Source organism: Acinonyx jubatus, chromosome A2, assembly GCF_027475565.1.
Source record: "Acinonyx jubatus isolate Ajub_Pintada_27869175 chromosome A2, VMU_Ajub_asm_v1.0, whole genome shotgun sequence".
NCBI lineage: Eukaryota > Metazoa > Chordata > Mammalia > Carnivora > Felidae > Acinonyx > Acinonyx jubatus.
The window spans coordinates 161,356,464-161,377,082 of NC_069383.1; the positions used below are offsets into that span (position 1 = coordinate 161,356,464).

General features: G+C 52.3%; 1 protein-coding gene and 1 long non-coding RNA gene across 7 annotated transcripts in view; one reads left to right on the plus strand and one right to left on the minus strand.

Annotated features, from left to right (window-relative positions):
* Positions 1-1,414: 1,414 nt before the first annotated feature.
* Positions 1,415-1,857, minus strand: LOC128314965 (uncharacterized). Its single transcript, XR_008297326.1, has 2 exons — positions 1,813-1,857; positions 1,415-1,605 (listed from the first exon to the last, which is right to left on the minus strand). It is a non-coding gene; the product is annotated as an uncharacterized LOC128314965 (long non-coding RNA).
* Positions 1,858-2,937: 1,080 nt separating this feature from the next.
* The window catches only part of RANBP3 (RAN binding protein 3), a 54,544-nt gene continuing 36,862 nt past the window's right edge, over positions 2,938-20,619 (plus strand). For 4 of the 6 annotated variants that reach the window (XM_027049095.2, XM_027049096.2, XM_027049098.2 and 1 more), the window contains exon 1: positions 2,938-3,039. In XM_027049095.2, the coding sequence (XP_026904896.1) occupies positions 3,018-3,039 (22 nt within the window). In that variant the 5' untranslated portion in view covers positions 2,938-3,017. The remainder of the gene's footprint in view (positions 3,040-20,619) is intronic. The other 2 variants (XM_027049103.2, XM_027049100.2) reach the window with 2 other exon arrangements.

Sequence of the window (20,619 nt, forward strand, 5' to 3'; positions counted from 1 at the left end):
GAGGCCACTGGCACTTTGAAGACAACTGTGAAACCAGTGGAAATTTCGTTGGCTCACCAGGCTGATAGGTTTAGCATCGCTCAATGTCCCTTGAAAAACCACCACTGCATTATATTTAGCAAGTGATGATGCGTTGCTGGGAGTTGCCCGAAGTGTGGGACGAATGTGGTGTATGAAATGACTTTAGGAGACATGGAGACATGGTATTAAGTGACACCGAATCACATGATTTATAGTTATCCCATTACCAGTTCTTTTTCAGTACTTCTCATCATGTCAAGGGGAGTTTCTGTTGGTGATAATATGCCTTTAATAACCCTCTGAGAAATCTCTCCTTACATCAAAGGACAAGTAGGCTTGGGGCTCAGCAACCTTGGCAAACAATGGTGTCTACCCAGAATTTAAAACCCTTTTTTTGTCTTCATGTTTACTTTTACAGTTATTTCCTATTCGTGGCTTGGTGGTTTCCTATTTTGGGTGGTGATATACTCTATTTAATGTAAATTTAAACCAACAAAAAGGCAAGCAAAGTATTAAGTTCATAAAGGGTCACAGAGTCCAGACGTACGGCAAAGGCCAAGAAGACCTTTGAGCAAGGGCTCTAAAATATATAAAATGAAATATAATGAAATCCACAAACTAGAAATGAGAAAACCTAAGGCCACACGCTCCTGGCGACCAGACAGACCTGATGACCACCAGGGTCCTTTCCAGCATTGGTATTCTAGCCACTCCTAGAGCATTTCTAACCCAGGGTCTGTGGCCTGTGCTTATAGCCTGGCAGCAAAATCTAGAGTAGCAGAATCGAGGCATCAATTAAATAAAGTTGGGGAAATTCTTAACGGTATTAACCGTATGTCACCCCCAACAATGAATAAAAGTTCCTAAACGGGGCACCTGGGTGGCTCAGTCAGTTGAGCGTCTGACTTTTCGCCTCAGGTCATGATCTCACAGTTCGTGGGTTTGAGCCTTGAGCCCCAAGTTGCACTCTGTGCCATCAGTGTGGACCCCGCTTGGGATTCCCTCTCTCCCTCTCTCTCGGCCCCTACCCCGCTGGCACGTGTGCACACACTCTCAAAATAAATAAATAAAAATAAAAAGTAAATAAAAGTTCCTACACAGTGCCTCTCAAGATCTAACATGCATCGGAAGCCCCTGGGTATCTTGTGAAAATGTGGATCGTGATTCACGTCTGGTTTGGGGCCTGGGATTCTGTCTAAGAAGCTTCCGGGTGATGTTGATGTTGCCGATTTGGGGACCACACTGAAAACAATTAACGAGCTCTGGAAACAAATAAAGGGTGTTTCTGAACATCTCCTCCTAGCTCTGCCGCTACTCACGGTCGCGTTAGTTTGAAATCAGCCACGGTTGGAGTATTTGCACCAAGAAAATCCGCACTACAAACCAGGGTTCGTTTCATTTTATGTTTTATTAGTTGTCTTCTAGCCTTAAGAAAGTGATAGGAAAATATAAGTACAATTTACAATAAACTATAAACACACAGGGGCGCCTGGGTGGCTCAGTGGGTTGAGCGTCCGATTCTGGATCTCGGCTCAGGTCTCGATCTCACCGTCCTTGAGTTCGAGCCCTGTGTTGGGCTCCGCGCTGGGTGTGGAAAAAAAACCTCTACACACGCAGGCACACATATGCACGATGTGCAAAGGAACAAGTGGGGCTGTTTTCAAATCAAATGTTATTTGTGAGCACTGAAACTGAAGCTCCATGCAACTTTCACGTGTCAGGAAATTGTATTCTTCTAATTTTTTTTTCCCGCCCCAGCAACTGCAAACGTTAAAACCATTCTTAGCTCACCAACCGGATGCGACCACAACTAATGGAAGCGGAGTGGAGCTGGGACTCAAACCAGGTTACGCACGCACGGAGACACGAAGGGATCGGCAGGTGCAAAGACGCTGAGGCCGGAAGGGGCGTGGCAGGCCCCGAGGCCTCAGAGACCCACGTGGCCACGCGGCGATGAGCGAGGCGCGCGGGGCGCTTCGTAAGCCTTAAGAGGAGACTTGGGATTTGGTCCGAATTCGGCAGAAAGCCCTTTGGGCGCGTTGAGGGAAGACGGGCCCTTGATCGAATCCGCGTCTTGTAAGGAGTCGCCTGCGCGCTGCTGCGCGCGAACAGAGCCCGGAGCTCCCCGGGGCAGGAGGGCGGAGGAGGCGCGGCGACCCCGCGAGAGACGAGGCCGCGGTGGCCTCGCCTGGGGAAGCAGAGCCGGGGATGTGTTCGGAGAGACGCCGCGAGGGTGAGTCGAGAAGCGGCCCCCGCGCCCGCGGGGCTGTTCAGCGCGGTTCGCAGGCGGAGAAACGCGACGTCCCGCTCGGCGCGCTCCCGGCCCGCGATGTCTGGCCGCCCGGAGCCCGCGTCCGTCGCGCCGCGCCCCCCAGTCCACACCCCTCCCTCCCCCCCCCAACTGCCCCCTCCTCTGACCACACCCCCCCCCCACCGCCCCATGTGGCCGGAGGAAAACGTTGGTCCAAAGTAGTGGACACTCAGAAGGCGAAATCGATGCCGCAGGGGACGGGGCGCCCCGCAGTCCCCCGCCCCCGCCAAACACAGACCCAGAGATTCACCTCTAGGGACTCCTCGGTCGCGGTTCCCTAGGCGGCTCACGCTCCCACCGCGAGAAACCCCCGGAAAACCAGCAGGAAGTCGGGGCGTCGAAACCGGGCTCCCTCCGCACCCGCCTCACAGAACGTTCGTCGCCTAGTCGCTGGCAACGCGCGCGAGGCTCGCGCCGCACGCGCCCCGCCCTGCCCACGCCCCCTTGGTCGGCGGGAAAAGGAGGCGGGGGGGGGGGGCAGTTAGTGCGCAGGCGCGTGCTCGGAGCGTGGCTGGGCTCGGACCGCCAGCCGGAGCACGACTCCGCTTCGGGCTCAGCGCGCAGGCGCGAGCTGCCGGCCTCTCTCAGAGTCAGCTTGAGAAGTGCGCACGCGCGCAAGTTTCTGGCAGAAAGCAGGCGAGCCCGGGCCGGCGCGGGGCCTTGTGGGAGGGCTTAAGGAAGTAAAATGGCGGACCTGGCGAACGAAGGTAGGGGAGGCGCCGTCGGGGGCCAGCTGGCGGCCAGGGAACGGGCGGCGGGAGGCCCAGGGGCCACAAGCCCGAGGGGTGAGCACCCCGGAGTGTGGGAGACCTGTGTGCTCCGGGATAGCGGCCCAGCGGGCCCCACAGCCGCCCCCCATTGCGTCCCCTCAGGCTGGGCTCACCGGCCCGGCCCATCACTCCCGGCAGACTCGGCCCTGCCACCGTCCGGCCAGAGGCCTTGGGAGGCCGCGGGAGGCACGGCCCTGAGGCCCTTCTGCCTCCCGAGCCAGGTCGGGGCCTGAAGGGGGCGGGAGGCGCGGCCCTAGCGCCTTGGCCTCAGATGTAAATAGACCTCCGGGCCTGGTGGCGGTCCAGCGCGCCACGCTCCCTCCCGCACCCCCTCGTTCTCGGGGACCGGGCTTGCCCCTTTCCCTGGCCTGGCGCCGAGCAGGCCCAGCCCCGAATCCTGTGGGGTTCTCGTCCTACGCGGGCCTGCCCCACGCCGAGGATGGAGGGCACCCGGTCTGTTCCCCCACCCCCCACCCTGAACTCGGTCCCCCAATTCCCGCCAGTTCCCCCACATCCTTAGTGGCGACCTGAGAGTCACGCCTCGTCTCCCTGCATTTGGGCCTGGCCGCAGGATATGGACCGCTGAAAGCCCTGGCTGCTTTTTGGCCCTTTTTTTGCTGCACTGCCAGAGAGAGACAGAGAGAGAGACAGTGTGAATTCCCTCCTCTCTGGAGCGCTGACATCCCACCCGAGCGTTTTTAACAAGGTTACCGTTCCAAATCCCCCGGAGAAGGCACTCCATAAGCTGATGTCGGCTTAAATCAACAGTGGTGTTGATATTCGCGGTGGCTTCAGGACTTCCGAGACCTGTTTTTAGCTCCCTCCGTTCCTCTAGGTGCACAAGTGTAGTTCAGGCGACCTATCTACCTGCCTGATCCTGATTCCCCCCGCACCGTGCTCCCTGCTCCTGGAGGGTGTCCTGAGGTTTCCATAGGGAACCGTAAGAAGGCAGGAAAGAAGTCACTGCCCGCCCTGGCGGAGCGTTGGGGATGATTCCAACGCCCCGTTCAAAGTCTTGAATCCTGTTGTAATACTCGTCACAAAAGATCCACGAAGTGGGGACCATCAGGCTGTTCTCTTGGTGAGGATACGCAGTTGGAGTGGTTAAGTCACTTGTCCAGGGCAGGTCACGCTGCTCGTGAGGAGTGGAGATGTGAATCAGGTGGTCTGGCTTCAGCGCCCATGCGCCCCCCCATACAGACACCCACACCCCCTGCCGTTCTGTGCTGTGTCTCTTTTGCGAGACAGAGGAGCCACGGAGGGTTGGCGCATTCCGGTTCACGAGATCTAGTTAAAGGCAGAAGAGGGTGTGGATAAGTGGGAGTCGATACGACGCACTTTATGAATTTACATATATGGCCCGTTCGGTTTCTTGGGCTCGTTCCTCTGAAAAATAATACCATTAGCTATTTAGCTGGCAAGATGGGCTCCTTCAGGAATAACAGAGAATTGCAATTTAAGACAAGCAAGCGATGGCAAAACCATAGGCCAGTCTCCCAACAAAGGACAGGAACGTTATTTCAGGAAGTAGGGGACAGTTGGGAGAAGTTGTTTCGAATTTCAAGTCTGTTGGAAAACGAGCAGGATGATGACAGTTTCTCATTGGCTGAGTTGCAGGGGCAGCGGATTTCTTACAGGAGACCCAATGTACCTCTTCTGTCAGGGCGTGTAGTTGACCATTGTTTCCTGTTGATGTTTCTTCTGTTGGAGGCTGTAGTTGACAAGTCGCCCTTTAATGTCTGTTCTCCTCTGGCCTCCTTTTCTAGCCCACAGGTCCACTTTAGTGAGGTTTTTCCTGTTGTTAATTTTCACAAACTCAAGACTCACACATCCGATGTCGTAGTCGACATCTGCGTTTAAATGTCTAAAGGGCGCATTGAACAAAATCCCTATCTTCCCCCCCCCCCCCGCCTCACCCCCTACACCTGCCCATCCCACGGTCTTCCTCCCATGTGCAGTAAGTGGCAAGTCCATTCTTGGAATTGCTTAGGCCAAAAACCTTGAAGTCACCCGTGACTCCACTCTTTCTCTCACATGCCACAGCAAATCCTGTCACTTGTACCTTGATGTGTTTCCAGAAGGCGCCCACTTCTCCCCACCAACGCTCGTTTCCACCCCTTGGGCCTCCCTTCCATCCTTACCCATCTAACAACTCAACCCGGCAGCCAGAGTGGCCCCCTGATACCTCCCTGTCCTCCTGTCCCCCCACACTCTCCCTGACTTGTTCTGCGTGAACCACTCTGGCTTCCTCACTGTCCCTTGAGTGGACCATCCACTCCCTCCGTGATGCCATTGCTTCCCCTGCCTGAAGCAGTCTTCCCCCAGATATCCCTGTGGCTCACTCCTTCGTGTTTTTATTCAGATGTTCCTTTATTATGGCGAACTTCTCTGCCTACCTATTTGCAATTGGATCCACATTCCCTATTCCCTTTATCCTGGTTTATTCACTCCACAGACTCACCATCATCTGAAATGCTAAATTTACTTGTTTGTTTGACTACTCCTCCTCTAGAATATAGGCTCCACGAGGACAAGGATTTCTTTCTGTCACGATCACTGATGGATTCCCTACATCTAGGACAGTGCCTGGCGCAACATAGGTATCCAAGAAATGTTTGTTGAATGAATCCATCAGTGAGGACCCTTATTGTGAGGTATACCTTTGAGCATAAAGGGGAAAAGCATGGGTTCCTGTTCTCCAGGGATACCATTTCTAGCATATGTGCTGACATATGAGCTACTGATTGCGTAATTGAACAGTAAGTATAAAATAGAGGAATGGAATGTTTTGCACCTAAAGTTTTTGCCTAATAAATGCCACACGCACTTGGTACTTTGCGTCTGACACCAGTTCTGGCATAGTTGTCCCCAGGATATCAAATCTTAGTGGCTTTTTGCCTTGTACAGCCTGCTAGAATGCTTAATTTATGATCTGCTATGTAAAGCAGGGCTTTCTCGCCTATGCATTTCGAAGCTTTAGGGACTGCCTAAAGGATGCGTGCTTTTCCTCTTGCTGGTTTAATCTCCAGTCAGATGCTCTCTTAGCTTCTGTCTTTTCAAACTGGTATTCCAAGCTGGTCCTTCTTCACACCCTACCCTTCTGTCTCTCTTCCCTGGGCCATTGCCACCTCTGTGTGAGTCTGAGGCAGTGACTGTGCACCTGAACTGGGTGACAGAATCACGGGGGGAGCTTTCTTAAAACAACAAAGGCTCAATCCCCACACCCCACCCACTCCAATTCTGTGAGATGTGGGGTGGGCCCTGAGCTCTTGTACAGTGAGAAAGCAACAAGGGTGATTCAGACGGGCAGCCAGGGCTGAGAACCACTGGCTTGAGTAGGACAGGTTAGGTGTGCTGTGCTAGTGCACAAAGAAACGTTTCCAATTGTGTATCTAATACGGCATCTTGTTGGCCTTCGTTGCCATGGTGATCTCTTCAGGGATGGTGACAGCAACTCCCACAGCCCTTTCTTAGTACTCCAGTAGTCTGTGACTTTTAAAGTCCAGTTGGAATGCTTTTCTAGGAGAGAGGGGGAGAATGTGTGTGTGTGTGTGTGTGTGTGTGTGTGTGTGTGTGTGTGTGTGTGTTTGTGTTTATCCTTGTATCCAGGGATATTCTATTCTCCTTGGCATTTTGCTGTTGATATATCCTGAGCTCATTAATCGTCCTGTCCCTGGAGTTATTCTGCATCATAGATGGATGTCGAGATTTGAAGGCAGAATTTTGTCTCTGGTAAAGGTAAAGAATGGGCAGGGGTAAGTAAAGTGTATTTGAGCTATAGGCCATCTCGCATTCCACATCCCGGTGTTAAAAGATACCAGATACGTAAGAATCCTCGCTGGCCTGCGGACATGGGTGGTGGAAACCTGGGAGATGGTATGAAGCAGTGTTCTTAACTTTGGTCCTGTTGACATTTTCAGCCCAGTGATTCTGATGTGAGGGCTTATACTATGCACTGTAGGACGTTTAGCAGTGAAGCGCTGTCCTTGATTCTACCCACTAGATGCCGGTAGCACACACCCTCCCCTGCACGCCTCTCCGGGGGTCATGACAACCAGAAGTGTTCTCAGACACTGCAGAACGTCCCAGGGCAGGGGGTGATAAGAATCACCCTCAGTTGAAACCCACTGGTATAAAGTAATGGCAGGGCACAGGCTTTGCCTTACCGGGAATTGGGTTTCTGTTTTGACTCTGCCGTGTACTCACTGAGTGACTTTGAACAAATGTCTTAACCCCGTTGAGCCTCCGTTTTCTCACCGGTACAATGAGAATCATGACAATCATGTCTATTTCATGGTTGCTCTGAGCATTGGATGAATTAATGCATATAAATTATTTAATGCCTATCTCCACACACGGTAATAAAGTCAGTAGAAGGTAGCTATTTTTGACTACAGTGGACTCCTTTTGCAGGCTGGTTTGGCTTAAATTCTCAGCAGAAAGAGAGCAAGAAGTGAGTGTCAATACTGCGAGTGAATCCAGCCCACTGAGTGAGATGGCCCCCGGGGTGAGCTGTGAGGGGAGGCCAGCTGGAACTGGGCTGTCCGCCCTCCTGGGTTCGGCCTTGCCTTCCATCCGATCGTGTGGCCCAGGTTTCTCAGCCTCAGTAGACACTTGTGAGCAGGTAATTCTTTGTTGTGGTGCTGCGCCTTGTAGGATGTTGGTCAGCTTCTCTGATCTCCTCTCTCCCTCTCCTCCCTCCCCCAGACATGACAACCAGGAGTGTCTGCAGACATTGCCCAGTGTTCCCTGGAGAGGCAAAGTTGCCCTCAGTTGAGGAGCTCAGATGTAGCCTGACCAAATGTCACTCTAGAGATTTTCAAGGGTGGTTTGGCTTTTCTCAGTTTTCACCTTACTTGTTGACATAAAGCCTGACCCTTGAGAGAATGAGATGCCAGTGAATTTTTATGGTGGATCCAGAACTCCACAAATGGTTAGAATTCTGAATTCGCTCAATTCTCGCCATCCCCTTCCCCTGCCCTAAACTTAACTTTTAGGCTAAGTGAAGTGGTATGCGACCTCAGAGGCTGTGGAATCTTTATAGACTTTGAAGACAATTTAAGTTTGGGCTCCGTTGTATAGACAGAAAAGGTCGTAGTTCTGCAGAACTTTTGAACTCTGCGTGAACTGTGCATGGGATTGCCCAAGCAGTCCTCTTACCCTCGCACGGTCGTTGGGCATCAGAGATAGTCAGGGCCTGGTGTGTGTTTATACTGTGGAGGAATTGGGGCGAGTGGAGGCAGCAGGAATGAAGTGCGTCTAGAGCAGACAAGTTCAGGATGGCATTTGTAAGAGTGACGTGTGGCAGTGGCAAAGGGGGCATTTCAGGCGCCAGTTGAATTCCGGCCTTGTTAGTGAGTTCGCGCACAGGGAACAGGCCAGGGTGGAGTGGGAGATGAGGACCATTTGGGGAGCGATGGGATGCATTTGGGGGATCTGAGACGGACCTTTCTCTGGTTGGGAGAACCCTGAGAAGGCAGGCAGCAGAGGTGGCCGTGGTAGCTCTCCATGGTACTTGGAAGCAGTCCGGAGGCAGGTGGGTTTGCATCATTATCTGTTCAGGATCTAGTGGTGCTGGTGAAGGTGGCCGCAAGCAGCAGGAGTTCTTTTGTGTGGAGGGGATTTGTTTTTGCCACCTATGCACCTTACCCTTCCAGGGTCCCGTGGAGCCGTGTTCGGTATGAGTTTGCATTACTTGGTAGGGCAGCAAATAGCATAGGGCCTTAGAAAAGCCCCCCGCATGTCCACGCTTCGCTTTGTTCTTGGCAGTCTCGGCATTCGGGGTGCTATTGCCTAGTACATCCCCTGAATCTTAACCCTGAGTGCACGTCACACTTGTTTAAGGAACCTGTTGAGGGAAATCAAAACTGACGCCTGGGCCGCCCCATCAGCGATGGTTGCAGGAGGTCCTGGGTGTCTGTAGTTTTACAAAGCTCCACAGATGTTTGATGATACGAAGCCAGAGTCGAAAACCACAGGCAGAAGTGGCAAACTTGCTTCAGGGGCAAGCAGACATGTTTAATTTGGCCCATTTAAAGGTTTTTGTTTGTTTGTTTTTAATTAGGGACCGACGCTTAAGAATTCAGAGATTTCAGGGGGAAAAATGATCCAGGTTTCTGGTTTCTCTTGAAAAGCAGGAACCAGCCTCTTCCAGTGGTCCTGCACAGTAATGAGCGGTCAGGACTGAGGAGCAGCTGCCGCCCTTAAGATAGATTGTGTGCCCTCGGGGACACCGCAGCCCCCACCGAGTGGCCTGGGACCTGGCCCACCTCCTCCTTTCCCGGTGCCTGCCTGACCTTGGTTGGCATTTGGGCTTCAGCCCTATTGTACCACGTCTCGGACGCAGCTGTCTCTGCACGTTAGCATGGAACCTCAGCATAAAGCTTTTGACGGGTCTGTAATGAATTCAGGATTCACTGTCCTCAGAATGCTGGGACTCGGAGAACAGCATATGGTGGCAATTCTCCAAGACGGTCCCGGGGCCTCTTGGAGTCCCCAAGACCTTTTCGAGGGGACCGCAAGTTCAGAACGATTTTCATCACGACACAGGACATTGTTTGCCCTTTCCATTCCCCTTCTCTTGTGAATGGACAGTGGCGGTTTATCCAAAGGTTACAGTAGTGTGGTGCAGCAACAGATGACTGTAGAAGCAGGTAGGAGACGGCTGTCTTCTCTTAAGCCAGACGTTAAAGAGATTTGTCAAAATGGAAAATAAGGCCGCTTTTCTCACTAATTTTCTTTTATTTTAAAAGTTACTTTTCATAAAAATATATTGTTTAGCTAAACCTTTACTGACTTACTACCTTAAACAAGTTAACGTTTCGGTATTTTCTTGGTTTTAATTTCTAACATGGTAAGTGTCAACAGCTGTAGCCAACATTTACAAAAGCTCTTGGAGATCCACAATAATTTACAAGCCTGGAAAGCGGTCTTGAGACCAAGAAGCTTGAGCACTGCTGGCATGTGATCGTGGAGCCTGTAGTGAGATCGGCATGGGTTTCTCCCTCGTCTCTCCAGCCCGGGGCAATTTTAACCCAGGACTGCCTGGCAGACTCTGGTTGACTCCTCGTGGCACAGTTGGTTTGTGTCTTACCTCTGCCCCTCACTTGCCCAGAATCTTGGGCAGCATATTTGACCTCTGTTCCTGCATCTGTAGAATGGGGATGATGCTCATCAAGCCTGAGGGTCATTGTTGAGGGAGAACGTGTGTCGGGTAATTGTCCGACTGGCATGTGGACATGTGCTGTCAGTTACTACCGGATGTTACTCTTCTGGTGGATGTCCAAGTAGAGCGAAAGCTGCCTTTGGATTATAGCCATGTTTCTCCACTTCAGCATAATTGACATTGGGACTGGTGGGGACTGTCCTATGCATCACAAGATGTTTAGCAGTATCTGTGGCCTTTATATGATGCCAGTGGCACCCCCTGCCCCCGGTCATGACAAGGAAAAACATCTCCATACATTGCCAGATGTCCCCTTGGGCAGAATCGCCTGAGTTTTAAGAACCCCTGGGTTAGGGGAGTCCATTGAGTCCCAAGAAACTACATTACCCAATCATCTGACCTACTGGGTCCTAGGATGATGCACACATTTAAACACAGAGTGTGGGGAGGGAGAGGAGAGGTGACTCACAAAAGCTAGGGACCACCCCAGTTTGTCCCGTCTGACCCACTGGGAACTTCCTTTAGTGTATAATGCAAGTTAGGATCTAATGCAGTATTTTCAAAATAATTAATGCAAAGTTTTTCAACCTCAACACAGTTAGCATTTGGGGTTGGATTATTCTTTATGGTTTGGGGATCCTCCTGTGCGCTGTAGGATACTGATCAGCGTCCCTGGTCTCCACCCACTAGGTGCCATTAGCAGCTCCCCCACACTGTGATAACCAGAAGTATCTCCAGCCATCGCCTGCTGTCCCCAAGGGGCCCATCACCCATGGGTGAGAAGCACTGGGTTTTGAAATGAAATAAAACTATGCAGGAATAGATTGTGTACCAACTGGAATTTAGGGCTCACCCTCCCAAACTTTTTCCATTGTGGCCTTTTGGCAGATGAGTGGGATCATGTACTTCATATCCCTGTTACGGAGGAACCATGACCTTCATTCAGCACTGTCTCAAGTTCAATGTAAGGACCTTCAGAGATGCTCTGGGTTCGGGCCATTCCATTTCACAGGGGCTGGGGCCAAAGGCCATGTAAGCAGGGAGAGTCAACTGGGACAGTGTGCCTCCTTCCATTCTTTGGCCTGGGAGCCCACGGTCAGTCATTTGTGGTGGGTCAGTAGCACTGACTTCATGGGCACGAGTTCTTCTCCGGAAGACTGGCCCATGTAGGGCACTATGCTTGGCTGTTCCTCTCAAAGAGAACTTGGTATTTGCAGAGATGGGAGTGGTTATTCCATGCACGTGTTTAGAAGGCAGGCCTTGCTCTGTGTAGTAAGTTTAAAATGCCTTTGCTGTAGTTGAACTCCCCCAGGTTTGCCACACAGAATTTCAGGAATTTGCTGACCCAGAAAATGGCTGTGTCACATTTGTAATAGCAGAGTGGGAATGGGGCACATGGTTTTTGCGAATTTGGCTTTCTCAGGTTGTGAGGACACAGACCACCCTTTACTCAGAGGGGAAAGGATGTCTCGTGGTGTTGATGGCGGTAGCCCATGGGGATCTAAGAGTCCAGGGCCTGGATCAGTCATTATCAGCACCATTGGAGGGCCCCCCTGCCTGTGGGGTCTCATTGCCACAGGAGACAGGCTTGTTTTAGCTAACAGCGTCTGCCACTGAGTGAGCAAGACGTACTTTCACGGCCCCTTTACCATCCTCTGTCTTCCCACAGCTGAGGCACCAGCCAGCTCAGTCTCCACAATCTGCCAGGGTACCCACTTTGCCCCGTCTCCAAGGCCACAGGACTAGCCCCACCACTTGTCACCTAGATGATTCCTGAAGGCTCCTCACTGGTCCCCTCTTTTGTGCTTGCCTCCATGAGACCTGTCCTCCTCACCACCCCCAGGGAGATGTTCCCCAGCATTTTATTACCAAACCTTTCTCACACACAAAAATAGGAAGAATTGTGTGAGGACCACTGCCAGCGAGATCCTTTAAAAATACAAACCAGGTCGGGGCACCTGGGTGGAGCAGTAAGTTAAGCATCTGACTCTTGATTTTCGCCCAGGTCATGGTCTCAGGATTCATGAGATCGAGCCCCGTGTCGGGCTCTGCGCTGACAGCCTGGAGCCTGCTTGGGATTCTCTCTCTCCCTCTCTCTGCTCCTCCCTCCTTCTGTCTCAGAATAAATAAATGAACTTAAAAAAATAAATAAATACAGGGGTGCCTGGGTGGCTCAGTCGTTAAGTGTCAGACTTCGGCTCAGGTCATGATCTTGCAGTTTGTGAGTTTGAGCCCCGTGTCAGGCTCTGTGCTGACACCTCGGAGCCTGGAGCCTGCTTCGGATTCTGTGTCTCCCTCTCTCTCTCTGTTCCTCCCCCACTCACTCTCTGTCTCTCTCTAAATAAATAAACAAACATTTAAATAAATAAATACAAATATAAACCAGATCAAACTCCCCTCCTTGGTCTCCTCCTCTGGCCTCTAAACTGGATAAATCCAGACTCCTCACCATGGACCCCAACCCCACCTACTATGTTTTCTCTAACTCTCCAGCCACATTAGCCTCTAAATTCTTTCTGTCCTTAGGACTCTCGTACCTGGGATGCCCTCTGCACAACACACTCTGCCTTCACCTGCCTTACTCCTTTAATGTCTGAGGTTCAAATGACACCTTAGGGAGGCCATACCCAACCATTCCCCCTACAGTACCCTTCTCCCGGTACTCTTTCCCACCACCCTGTCTTGTCTTCCTTATAGCACCTCTTGTCTACCGTTCATCCTGTCTCCAGTGCCAGACATGGTGTCTGGCACATGGTAGAGGCTCAGTAAATCGTGTGGCTGCAAGCAGGGTTTAACTGGCTAGCCTTCCTTCAGGTCAGGGCTTGAGGGATTCTGAACAACTGAGCATTTGAGTTGTCCCGGAATCTGGGCAGCTTTAGACGGGGCCACTTTTTGAGGCATTCATCATTGTTGGGGACCCGGGGGTTGGATCCAGTCCTTGAATCCAAGACCCGTGCTTTAAGGTGGCATCAATGTGCTTGCAGTTTTCTGGGTATAATTATAATAATGATAGTAATGCCGAGGTGGAATCCCTGCTGTGTGCCAGCCACTCCGGAAACACTTTGTGTGCATAATTCCATTTAACCCTCCCTGGGACTGCCTGGGGGATGGCACCATCCCTGTTAGACGGCCAGGGAACCGGGAAGGTAAGTTGCAGTGCCCAGGATCCCAGCCACAAGTGGTTGAGGCCAGTTTGAATGCACACAAAAATCAGAGCCCGCATTTCATCAGTTTTGGTCTGCTGCCTCAGCAGAAGTTCTGTAGTCCTTAGGTTTCCTTCCTGTGGGGGTGGTTTCCGTGGTCTTTCCTGGAACTTTCCCCCAGCCTTCGGCCACTTTTGTTTCGCCTCAGCTCTGCCTGTGTCGCGCCACCTAGCGGCAGAGTTAGAAACGTGTGGCAAAACTGGCTCCCTGAATTCCCTTCTTTTGGTGAAGCTGCTGACTTTGTATGATTTATTTAATAAGTGTATGAGGTTTCTCTTGGATTCAAGGCGCAGAGGTGCCCAAAGCACAGGTTCTGTCACAGCCACTTACATGTCTGGGCGACTGGGGCGGAGAGGGAGGGACAGAAGGGCTCGACTGCAGGGCCGATTTGTGTAGAAGGCAGCAGAGTGAGGCGTGGCCCCTGGGCTTGGCCTCAGGGGACCCGAGGCATCCAGCTGGGAAGTCAGACTCAGGGTTCTGGTCCCAGCTCTGCCACTTACCAGCTTTGTGACTTCGAGCAAAGCACTATCTGTCTGAGGCGTCTCAGTCTTGTCTCATGATTTGCAGATCAGAGATGATAAACAGTGTGGACATCACAGGAATGTGATGACATTAAATGAAATGAGACTGGGTGTGTGAAGCACCGGCTGCTGGGTCTAGTAGAGGCCGTTCAGCAAACGTGGGTTGCGTGTTGCTCACACTGTTGTTTGAAGTATGGGGACACAGCAGCTTCCCCAGCATAGATTACGGCATTGAAAAGTGGCTTGGATTTCAGTAGGTAAAGATAATGGCAGGATGAAGAGAGCATTCCAGAAAGAAGTGCGTAAAATAAAAGATAGCATCATCTCCAAAACTATGCCCTGTATGATCTCCCTGAAGCCAGCTGGGAGTTGCTTGGGGAAGAACATATTCTAGTACTGAAAAAGGCATTAAGGGGCCCCCCCCACCCTCTCCTAGTTGGACTGGGTGGCCACTGAGCATTTGGGACACCAAGATCAAGAGAGGCATCACCTAGCAACAGCATGTTTGAGATTATCTATTCTTCACCAGAGAATTAGTTTGCGAATAGAGTTGACACATCAGTGACAAATTCACCTTTATGTTGCTGCACTGAACTGTTTATAATAATTCCTGAGCAAAGAAATAACTTGAAGGGTTGAGATAGAAAGTGTTGTAGGATTAAAGCAGTTGTCACGTCTTAACAGACTGTTATTTGTGTTGCCAACATGCTTTCCATATTTTTTGCACAGATAAGAAGATTAAGACACATCAGCCCAGGATTAAAGCTCATTTTACACAAGTACCTTGCTGACATTTTGGTCAAGAATTCCAAGTGGCTTTCCAGATGGGGGCCGTTTCCTGGCAGGTGTTTGAGTCATCATTTAGGAGGGGAATAAACAGAGCAGGCAAAGATATTCCAGATTCCCTTCTCTGTGTTTTCCTGGGCCTACATATTTTCTTCTGTTTAGTTTAACAGACAGTCCTGAGAGACAAAGGTTGGAGGCAGCCACTGGGGGTGTCAAAGCTTGTTGGGAGGGCGGGCCTGCTGGTAGTGTCTGTGTACTTCTTGCACAGCGTGGAGAGAATGGGTTTTCAGCTTAGATTCTGAATATGTTCTGCAGGGCATTGTGTGGCTGACACTGGAAAGATGAAGTCAGTGCACCTTGTCTCATTGTAGAGCGTCCACACCTGGGACTGTGCCTTCATTCTGTCCTTGGCCATCCTAGGGATCTGCTGTTGGCCTAACAGCACCCTTGTCTGAGGCAGATGGTCACCCCAAAACTCATCACGCACCGTCTGGTTTCCTTTGTGCTTTTCTGGAATGTTAACTGGCAGCTGCTTTCTTCCTGATGTTATTACTTCTCAGAAGAAAAAGAGTGTCCACATCTTAAGCTCTAAGGCCCAGCCAAGCAGAAAATATGGAAGGATGCAAACTGAAGTAGTAACTTCCCCCTTTGGCCCTGGTACCTAGCTGGCAGCGTAGCTCAGATGCAGTTGGAGACCTGGCGGCACCTTGGGTCACTCAAGCCTCTGAGTCTCCATTTTCTCTTCTGTAAAATAAAGACCTTTGTGTGACCTCCCTCCAGAAGTGGTTGCAAAGATTCAGGGAAGTGAGGCATATCAAGCATGGAGTGCCTGCCCAGCCCATAAATATGCCCCTCTGACTGCTCACCCACGTATGAAACCATCCCAGGGTTTTGGGAAACCCCAACTAGGAATGTCCTTGCTGTGAATCACATGACACAGGCTGGGAGAAGTCTAAAGATGGGATCCCAATCCCAGGACCTCTGTTACCCACAGGTGGAGAAGCATTCTCTTCTGTCACGGAGCCACCTCTGGGGTCCAGGCCAGCTCCGTGCTCTCCTTCCCATGCTTGCAGCCGGTGGCAGGGACTCCACCTCCTTTCCTCACATCTGGGCAGTTGCCGTCACCTGCTTGCCCCCCAAAGGGTTCTTCTTCCTTCTTACACTGGCTTCCATGCAAAACATTCTTGCTGCACCCCTTTCCTTCTTGCATTCTTGCTGCCGCTGAGATAGGTACGTATGTCATTTTCTCTTTAGGGTTTTGCCACCAGTCAGCTTCTGGACAGAAAAGACAAAGTAAAACCCTGAGTCCTGGTCCCTGGCCTACTTATAGGGGCGGTACCAGGAAGCCCAGTGTTTTAATTCTCTCAAGTATGGGACTTGTTTAAAACTCTCTCATTTTGAGCCTCTTTACCACTGTTTGAGGAGGTATTCTATGGGCCTTCTCCCTGACACAGATATCATACACCAAATTATGGACGTGACTTTTGGGTAAGGCTTTTAGGACTTCCTTCACCTGCACCCAAGGCATCTGAGGACTTGCTCTATGAGCCGGGGCCCCAGCTCAGTTCTGCCCTAGGAGAAGGGCCTGCCTTCTTGGAGGTACCCCCGCCGCCCCCCCCACCGAACCTTTTACCCAGAGAGTTGTGCTCCCTGTAGGGAGAGTGGTCTGTGGTCCCTTGGGTCGGGAGGGAGCCTGCATGTCAGGGACCCCCGCCTTCTTTCTTTGGAGCCATCTTTAACTCGTGTCTTCAAGAAAGGAACTGCCTGAATGATTGGTGCTTACCTTCCAGGAGCTTCTACACTAGACCTCGCAGATGTAGATGTGCAAACCTGGGATCCGGTGAAGGCAGGGGGCGCGCTGTGCTCCTGTGGCCCTGCGCTGGGGTGGTCTGTTTTCTGTCTGTCCTTGAGGGTCGGGAGTCAGCTGGCATGTTGAAGCATTAGTAGAGTAGCTGGCACAGAGCAGACACCACCTTGACCTTTGAGCTCTCCCGATGCTCCTCACTTTCTGCTGCCCTCCTCATCCCCGTTCTGGGTCACCTGGCTAGATGCTGCTGTCCTTCTCTGCTTGGATGGCACATCCCTCTAGAAACCTTCCCGGATCCACTCCTTTTCCACACCTCACCAGGTTGGATGCCCCTGCTCTGCACTCGAGTCGCTTTTGTGCTTCTTCTGTGTTGCAACATCCAACTGAAGTCTAACGTCAGCTCTTGGCAGGCAGGGGACACATCTCTCCTTGTCACCACCACACCCTGGAGGCCAGCATGAGGCCTGGCGCCCAGGGGGCACTCGGGTGTGTGGAGTTGCCGAATGAATATTATGATTGAAGCTATGAATGTAGCGAGATGTGCAGCAGGCGGAGTGGTTCCCAGGCTCTGCTGGGTGGCGTAGAGTGCCCTGTCAGTCAGGGCTGTGTCAGCAATGCCCCTGGGAGCAGCACCGGCCTGAAGACGGGTTAGGGGGGGTGTGTGGAGAAGTCCCAGACATCCGGCAGAGGTTTGAAACAAGAACTCTGCAGCCTTTCTGTGACTGGGCTTGCCTGTCCGTGTTGTCACCATGACTGCAAAGACCAGATCCAGGACGGCCCCCGTCCTCAGGGATTACAGCTGGGCAGTCCCATTTTGCATCTGTGCCTCACAGTTGGGTGGAGGGTGGCAGGAGGGAGAGCAGGGTCCTGTGGGCCCGATGTCCCCGGGGTTCACTCCTTTCTGCTTCTGGCCAGTGCCCCCGACCCTGCTGTTTGCTGGGGATTGGGAGGTTGGGAGATGTTTCCCACCCCAGGGCCTGATCAGCATCTGGGATCACAGTTGGGCTCGGGCTAGGTGCCGCCTGGACTGCGTGAGCCGGGCAGGAGCGTGTGGAGGAGGGTTTGGACGTGGCAGCAGCCACCGTGGACTTGGCACGCAGTGCCATTGAGAGCTTCACGGAGGCCAGAGCACCTCCCACATTCCCAGCCGGTGGAGCCCACTGTAGTGGGAGCCGCTCGGGGGCTCCGAGTCGAGTCGCACCCCACTTCACACACCAGTGTTGGCCACGGTCATCCACAGGATACAGTTCTCACGCCTCACATCGGGGAGGGGATGAGGAAAGGGGTTCCCTGGTCATACAACTTTGGGGAACATTTGGTTAAGCAGGTTTCTTTACTGTTGATTTTCTTAACCCTTGCTGTGCTGATGTATTGAGCCAATGCCCCAGGAGAGCTCCTTCTTTCCAAACTCCTTCAGTCAGAGAGCATTTTACAGGAACAAAACAGAACACCTGGTTGACAGAATCTGGATCAAATTGTTGGCATTTGATTAACATTTTCATATTTTCGGTCTTCATGGTGGCCCGGGTATGTCTAGAAATCTGTGGTGGTGTTTTTCCCTTTGCTTGTGACAGACCGGCTGGGCTGGGAATTCAAGCAAAAGTCACAGAAGCCTCATTGCTCTGTCCCCTGTTCATTCCCCAAACTTGGGTTTCAGCTGGCTGAGTGAAGTCAGCTTGTCCAGTGACATAACCAGAGGCAGTTTGATGGGAGCCAGTTAAGAAAAGTCTGTGGCTGCTGTGGTGAGTGTGGGGCGCTCCTCCTTGGAATGGGGTGCATCCGAGTTGTCCTTTTGTAACGTCAGCACTAATTTGCAGACTTAATGGACGTCGGCCCTCCTGGAGCCCAGTGGAAATGAAATCTGTGTGACTCTGGTGCTTTGTGTTTTTGGTGAAGAACTGACGGAAGTTTGTGGCCACATTTTGGCTAGTGTAGTGGTTGGGTTTGTCACAGTCACCAAACCATCCATCAGTGGGGGTCCCAGAGGGCCCTGTCCTCACCGGTCACCATCCTAGTGACGTTTCATTCCCTCGAACCTCGTGTTGAGCCTCTACTACGTGTGTGGCTCTGAAGGCACAGCGGTGAACATAACAGAGCCCCCCCCCCCCCCCGTTCTTCTAGAGCTGCCGGGGGGGGGTAGATGTTGGGGGGGTGCAGCGAACAAATTACCCCCCACAAGCTCCAGGCCACGAATACAAACACACCCATCCCTTTTCATCAGGTGTTTTACCCTGAGGTTTTCTGCTCCTGACTTCCTGTTCCCCATTGTTCCTGTAGAGCCTTGCACAGCTTAAGGGCTCAATAAATACTGACGTGATTACATATCAGCTAGTGTTACACGTGTGAAAAAGTGCAGAGGGGATTCAGTTCAAACATTTATCGGCTGCTGCTTCGTAGTGTGCACCGGCTGATGAGCCGGGGATGCTGCATCCGTGGTCTCTCCGCCTCCCTGACAGGCAGCCTCAGTGTGACCTGTGGTGGGTGTAGGCCGAAAGCATGCCCAGGCGCACAGGGGGTGGGAATGTAGCTCAAACTCGGAGCTTCCAAAGGGATACGGTGCCTGTGCACGAATGAGTGTAGGCCACGGAAGAGAAGAGAATGTGCTCCAAGCAGACGTCCAGAGCGTGACAGACCACAGGCCGTGCAGGGGGTGGACAGACGCAGCAGGCCGGGCAGTGCCGGGGGTAGTGGTCAGGTGGGGGCCGCCTGTGGGGGGGCGGGGCTCTGCCCCGTCTGGGAGGGCGGTGCTGCTTTAAGTGTGTGTGTCACACCAGGGCTTCTGGCTGCCATGCGGACACTGGACTTCAGGGAGTGAGAGCAGAGGCGGGGAAACAGCAACAAGGCTCTTAACTACCATAGTGATGGCCTGCCGTGGGAGTGGAGGACCCGGGCCGGGATCCGGGAGGGAGTATCTGCGGGGGTTGCAGTTCCTCAGGAAGCCGCTTTCACAGCTTGGCCCCCGTGGCCCCTCTGTTGCCTCCCTCCGACCCCAGCTGAGCAGCGTGCCCGGTTGTGGTGCAGAGTTGTTCTTATCACACGGGACCTCTCCCTGCTCGTGCCTTGACCTGCCCTGTGGCTTTGTCCTGTCCCAGGGACCCAGAGGCAGCCCAACTCTCCCTCGTTTGCCCAAATCACTGCAGCCCCTTCTGGGCGCCGACATAATTCCCAGCACCAGAAAGCTCTTCGTCTGCCATCCAGTTGGTTCTCTGTCTGTTCTAGTCCTTCCTCAGTGGCCTTCCATCCATTTTCTCCAGCACCCCCTTACCTTTACTTCTCCCTCCATCCAGTATTTGTTGATGCCAAGTATTGATCTCAGACCACGAGTCAGCAAGGGGAACGAGGCGGTCTCCGATCTCATGGAGTTGATGTCTTAGTAGGGGAGATAGAGCATAACCCATAAATACTTAGTGGATCTGGTGGTCATATGTCCTGAGAGAGAGAGAAAGAAAGAGAATCTGTGCTTCACCGAGAGGCCGTGCAAGGTTTCTTGTACAGAGTAGTGTGTGTGTTTAGTTAAGTCTGCGGTGGCTACGCCTTTCCTCTCAGGCTGGAGGCTGTCAGAGAAAGGGACAGAAACTAAGTTCAGACTGGCTTAAGCAAAAATCAGCATTTGTTGGCTTAACTGAAAAGTCCACTGGAGGTGAGGTTAGCTCTGGGCTGGGCTGGACCCACGGCTTCCACCAGTTTCTCCAGGATTCAGTTTCCTCCTCCATCTCCAGCTCTGCTTCCCACTGGATTGACTCCGGTCCAAGGTCCCTTTTGGTGACGTGACACTGCTCGCAACCCCAGGGTTACCTTCCACCCGCTCTGCAGTCCCAGCAGAGACAGAGCACCCCTTCACCAGCTCCAACAAAAGTCCTAGACCCAAGTCTCATTCACTGTCAGTGGCCTGGGCTTATTTACATGTTGTGTCCCCTGGGGGAACGTCCTCAGACCTAGAACCCAGGCACGAGGGAGGGGTGGTTCCCCAAAGAAATGGGGAGGGTTGGAGGGATGCAGGGCCGGCCCACACTCACAACTCCCTCCAGTGTGCCT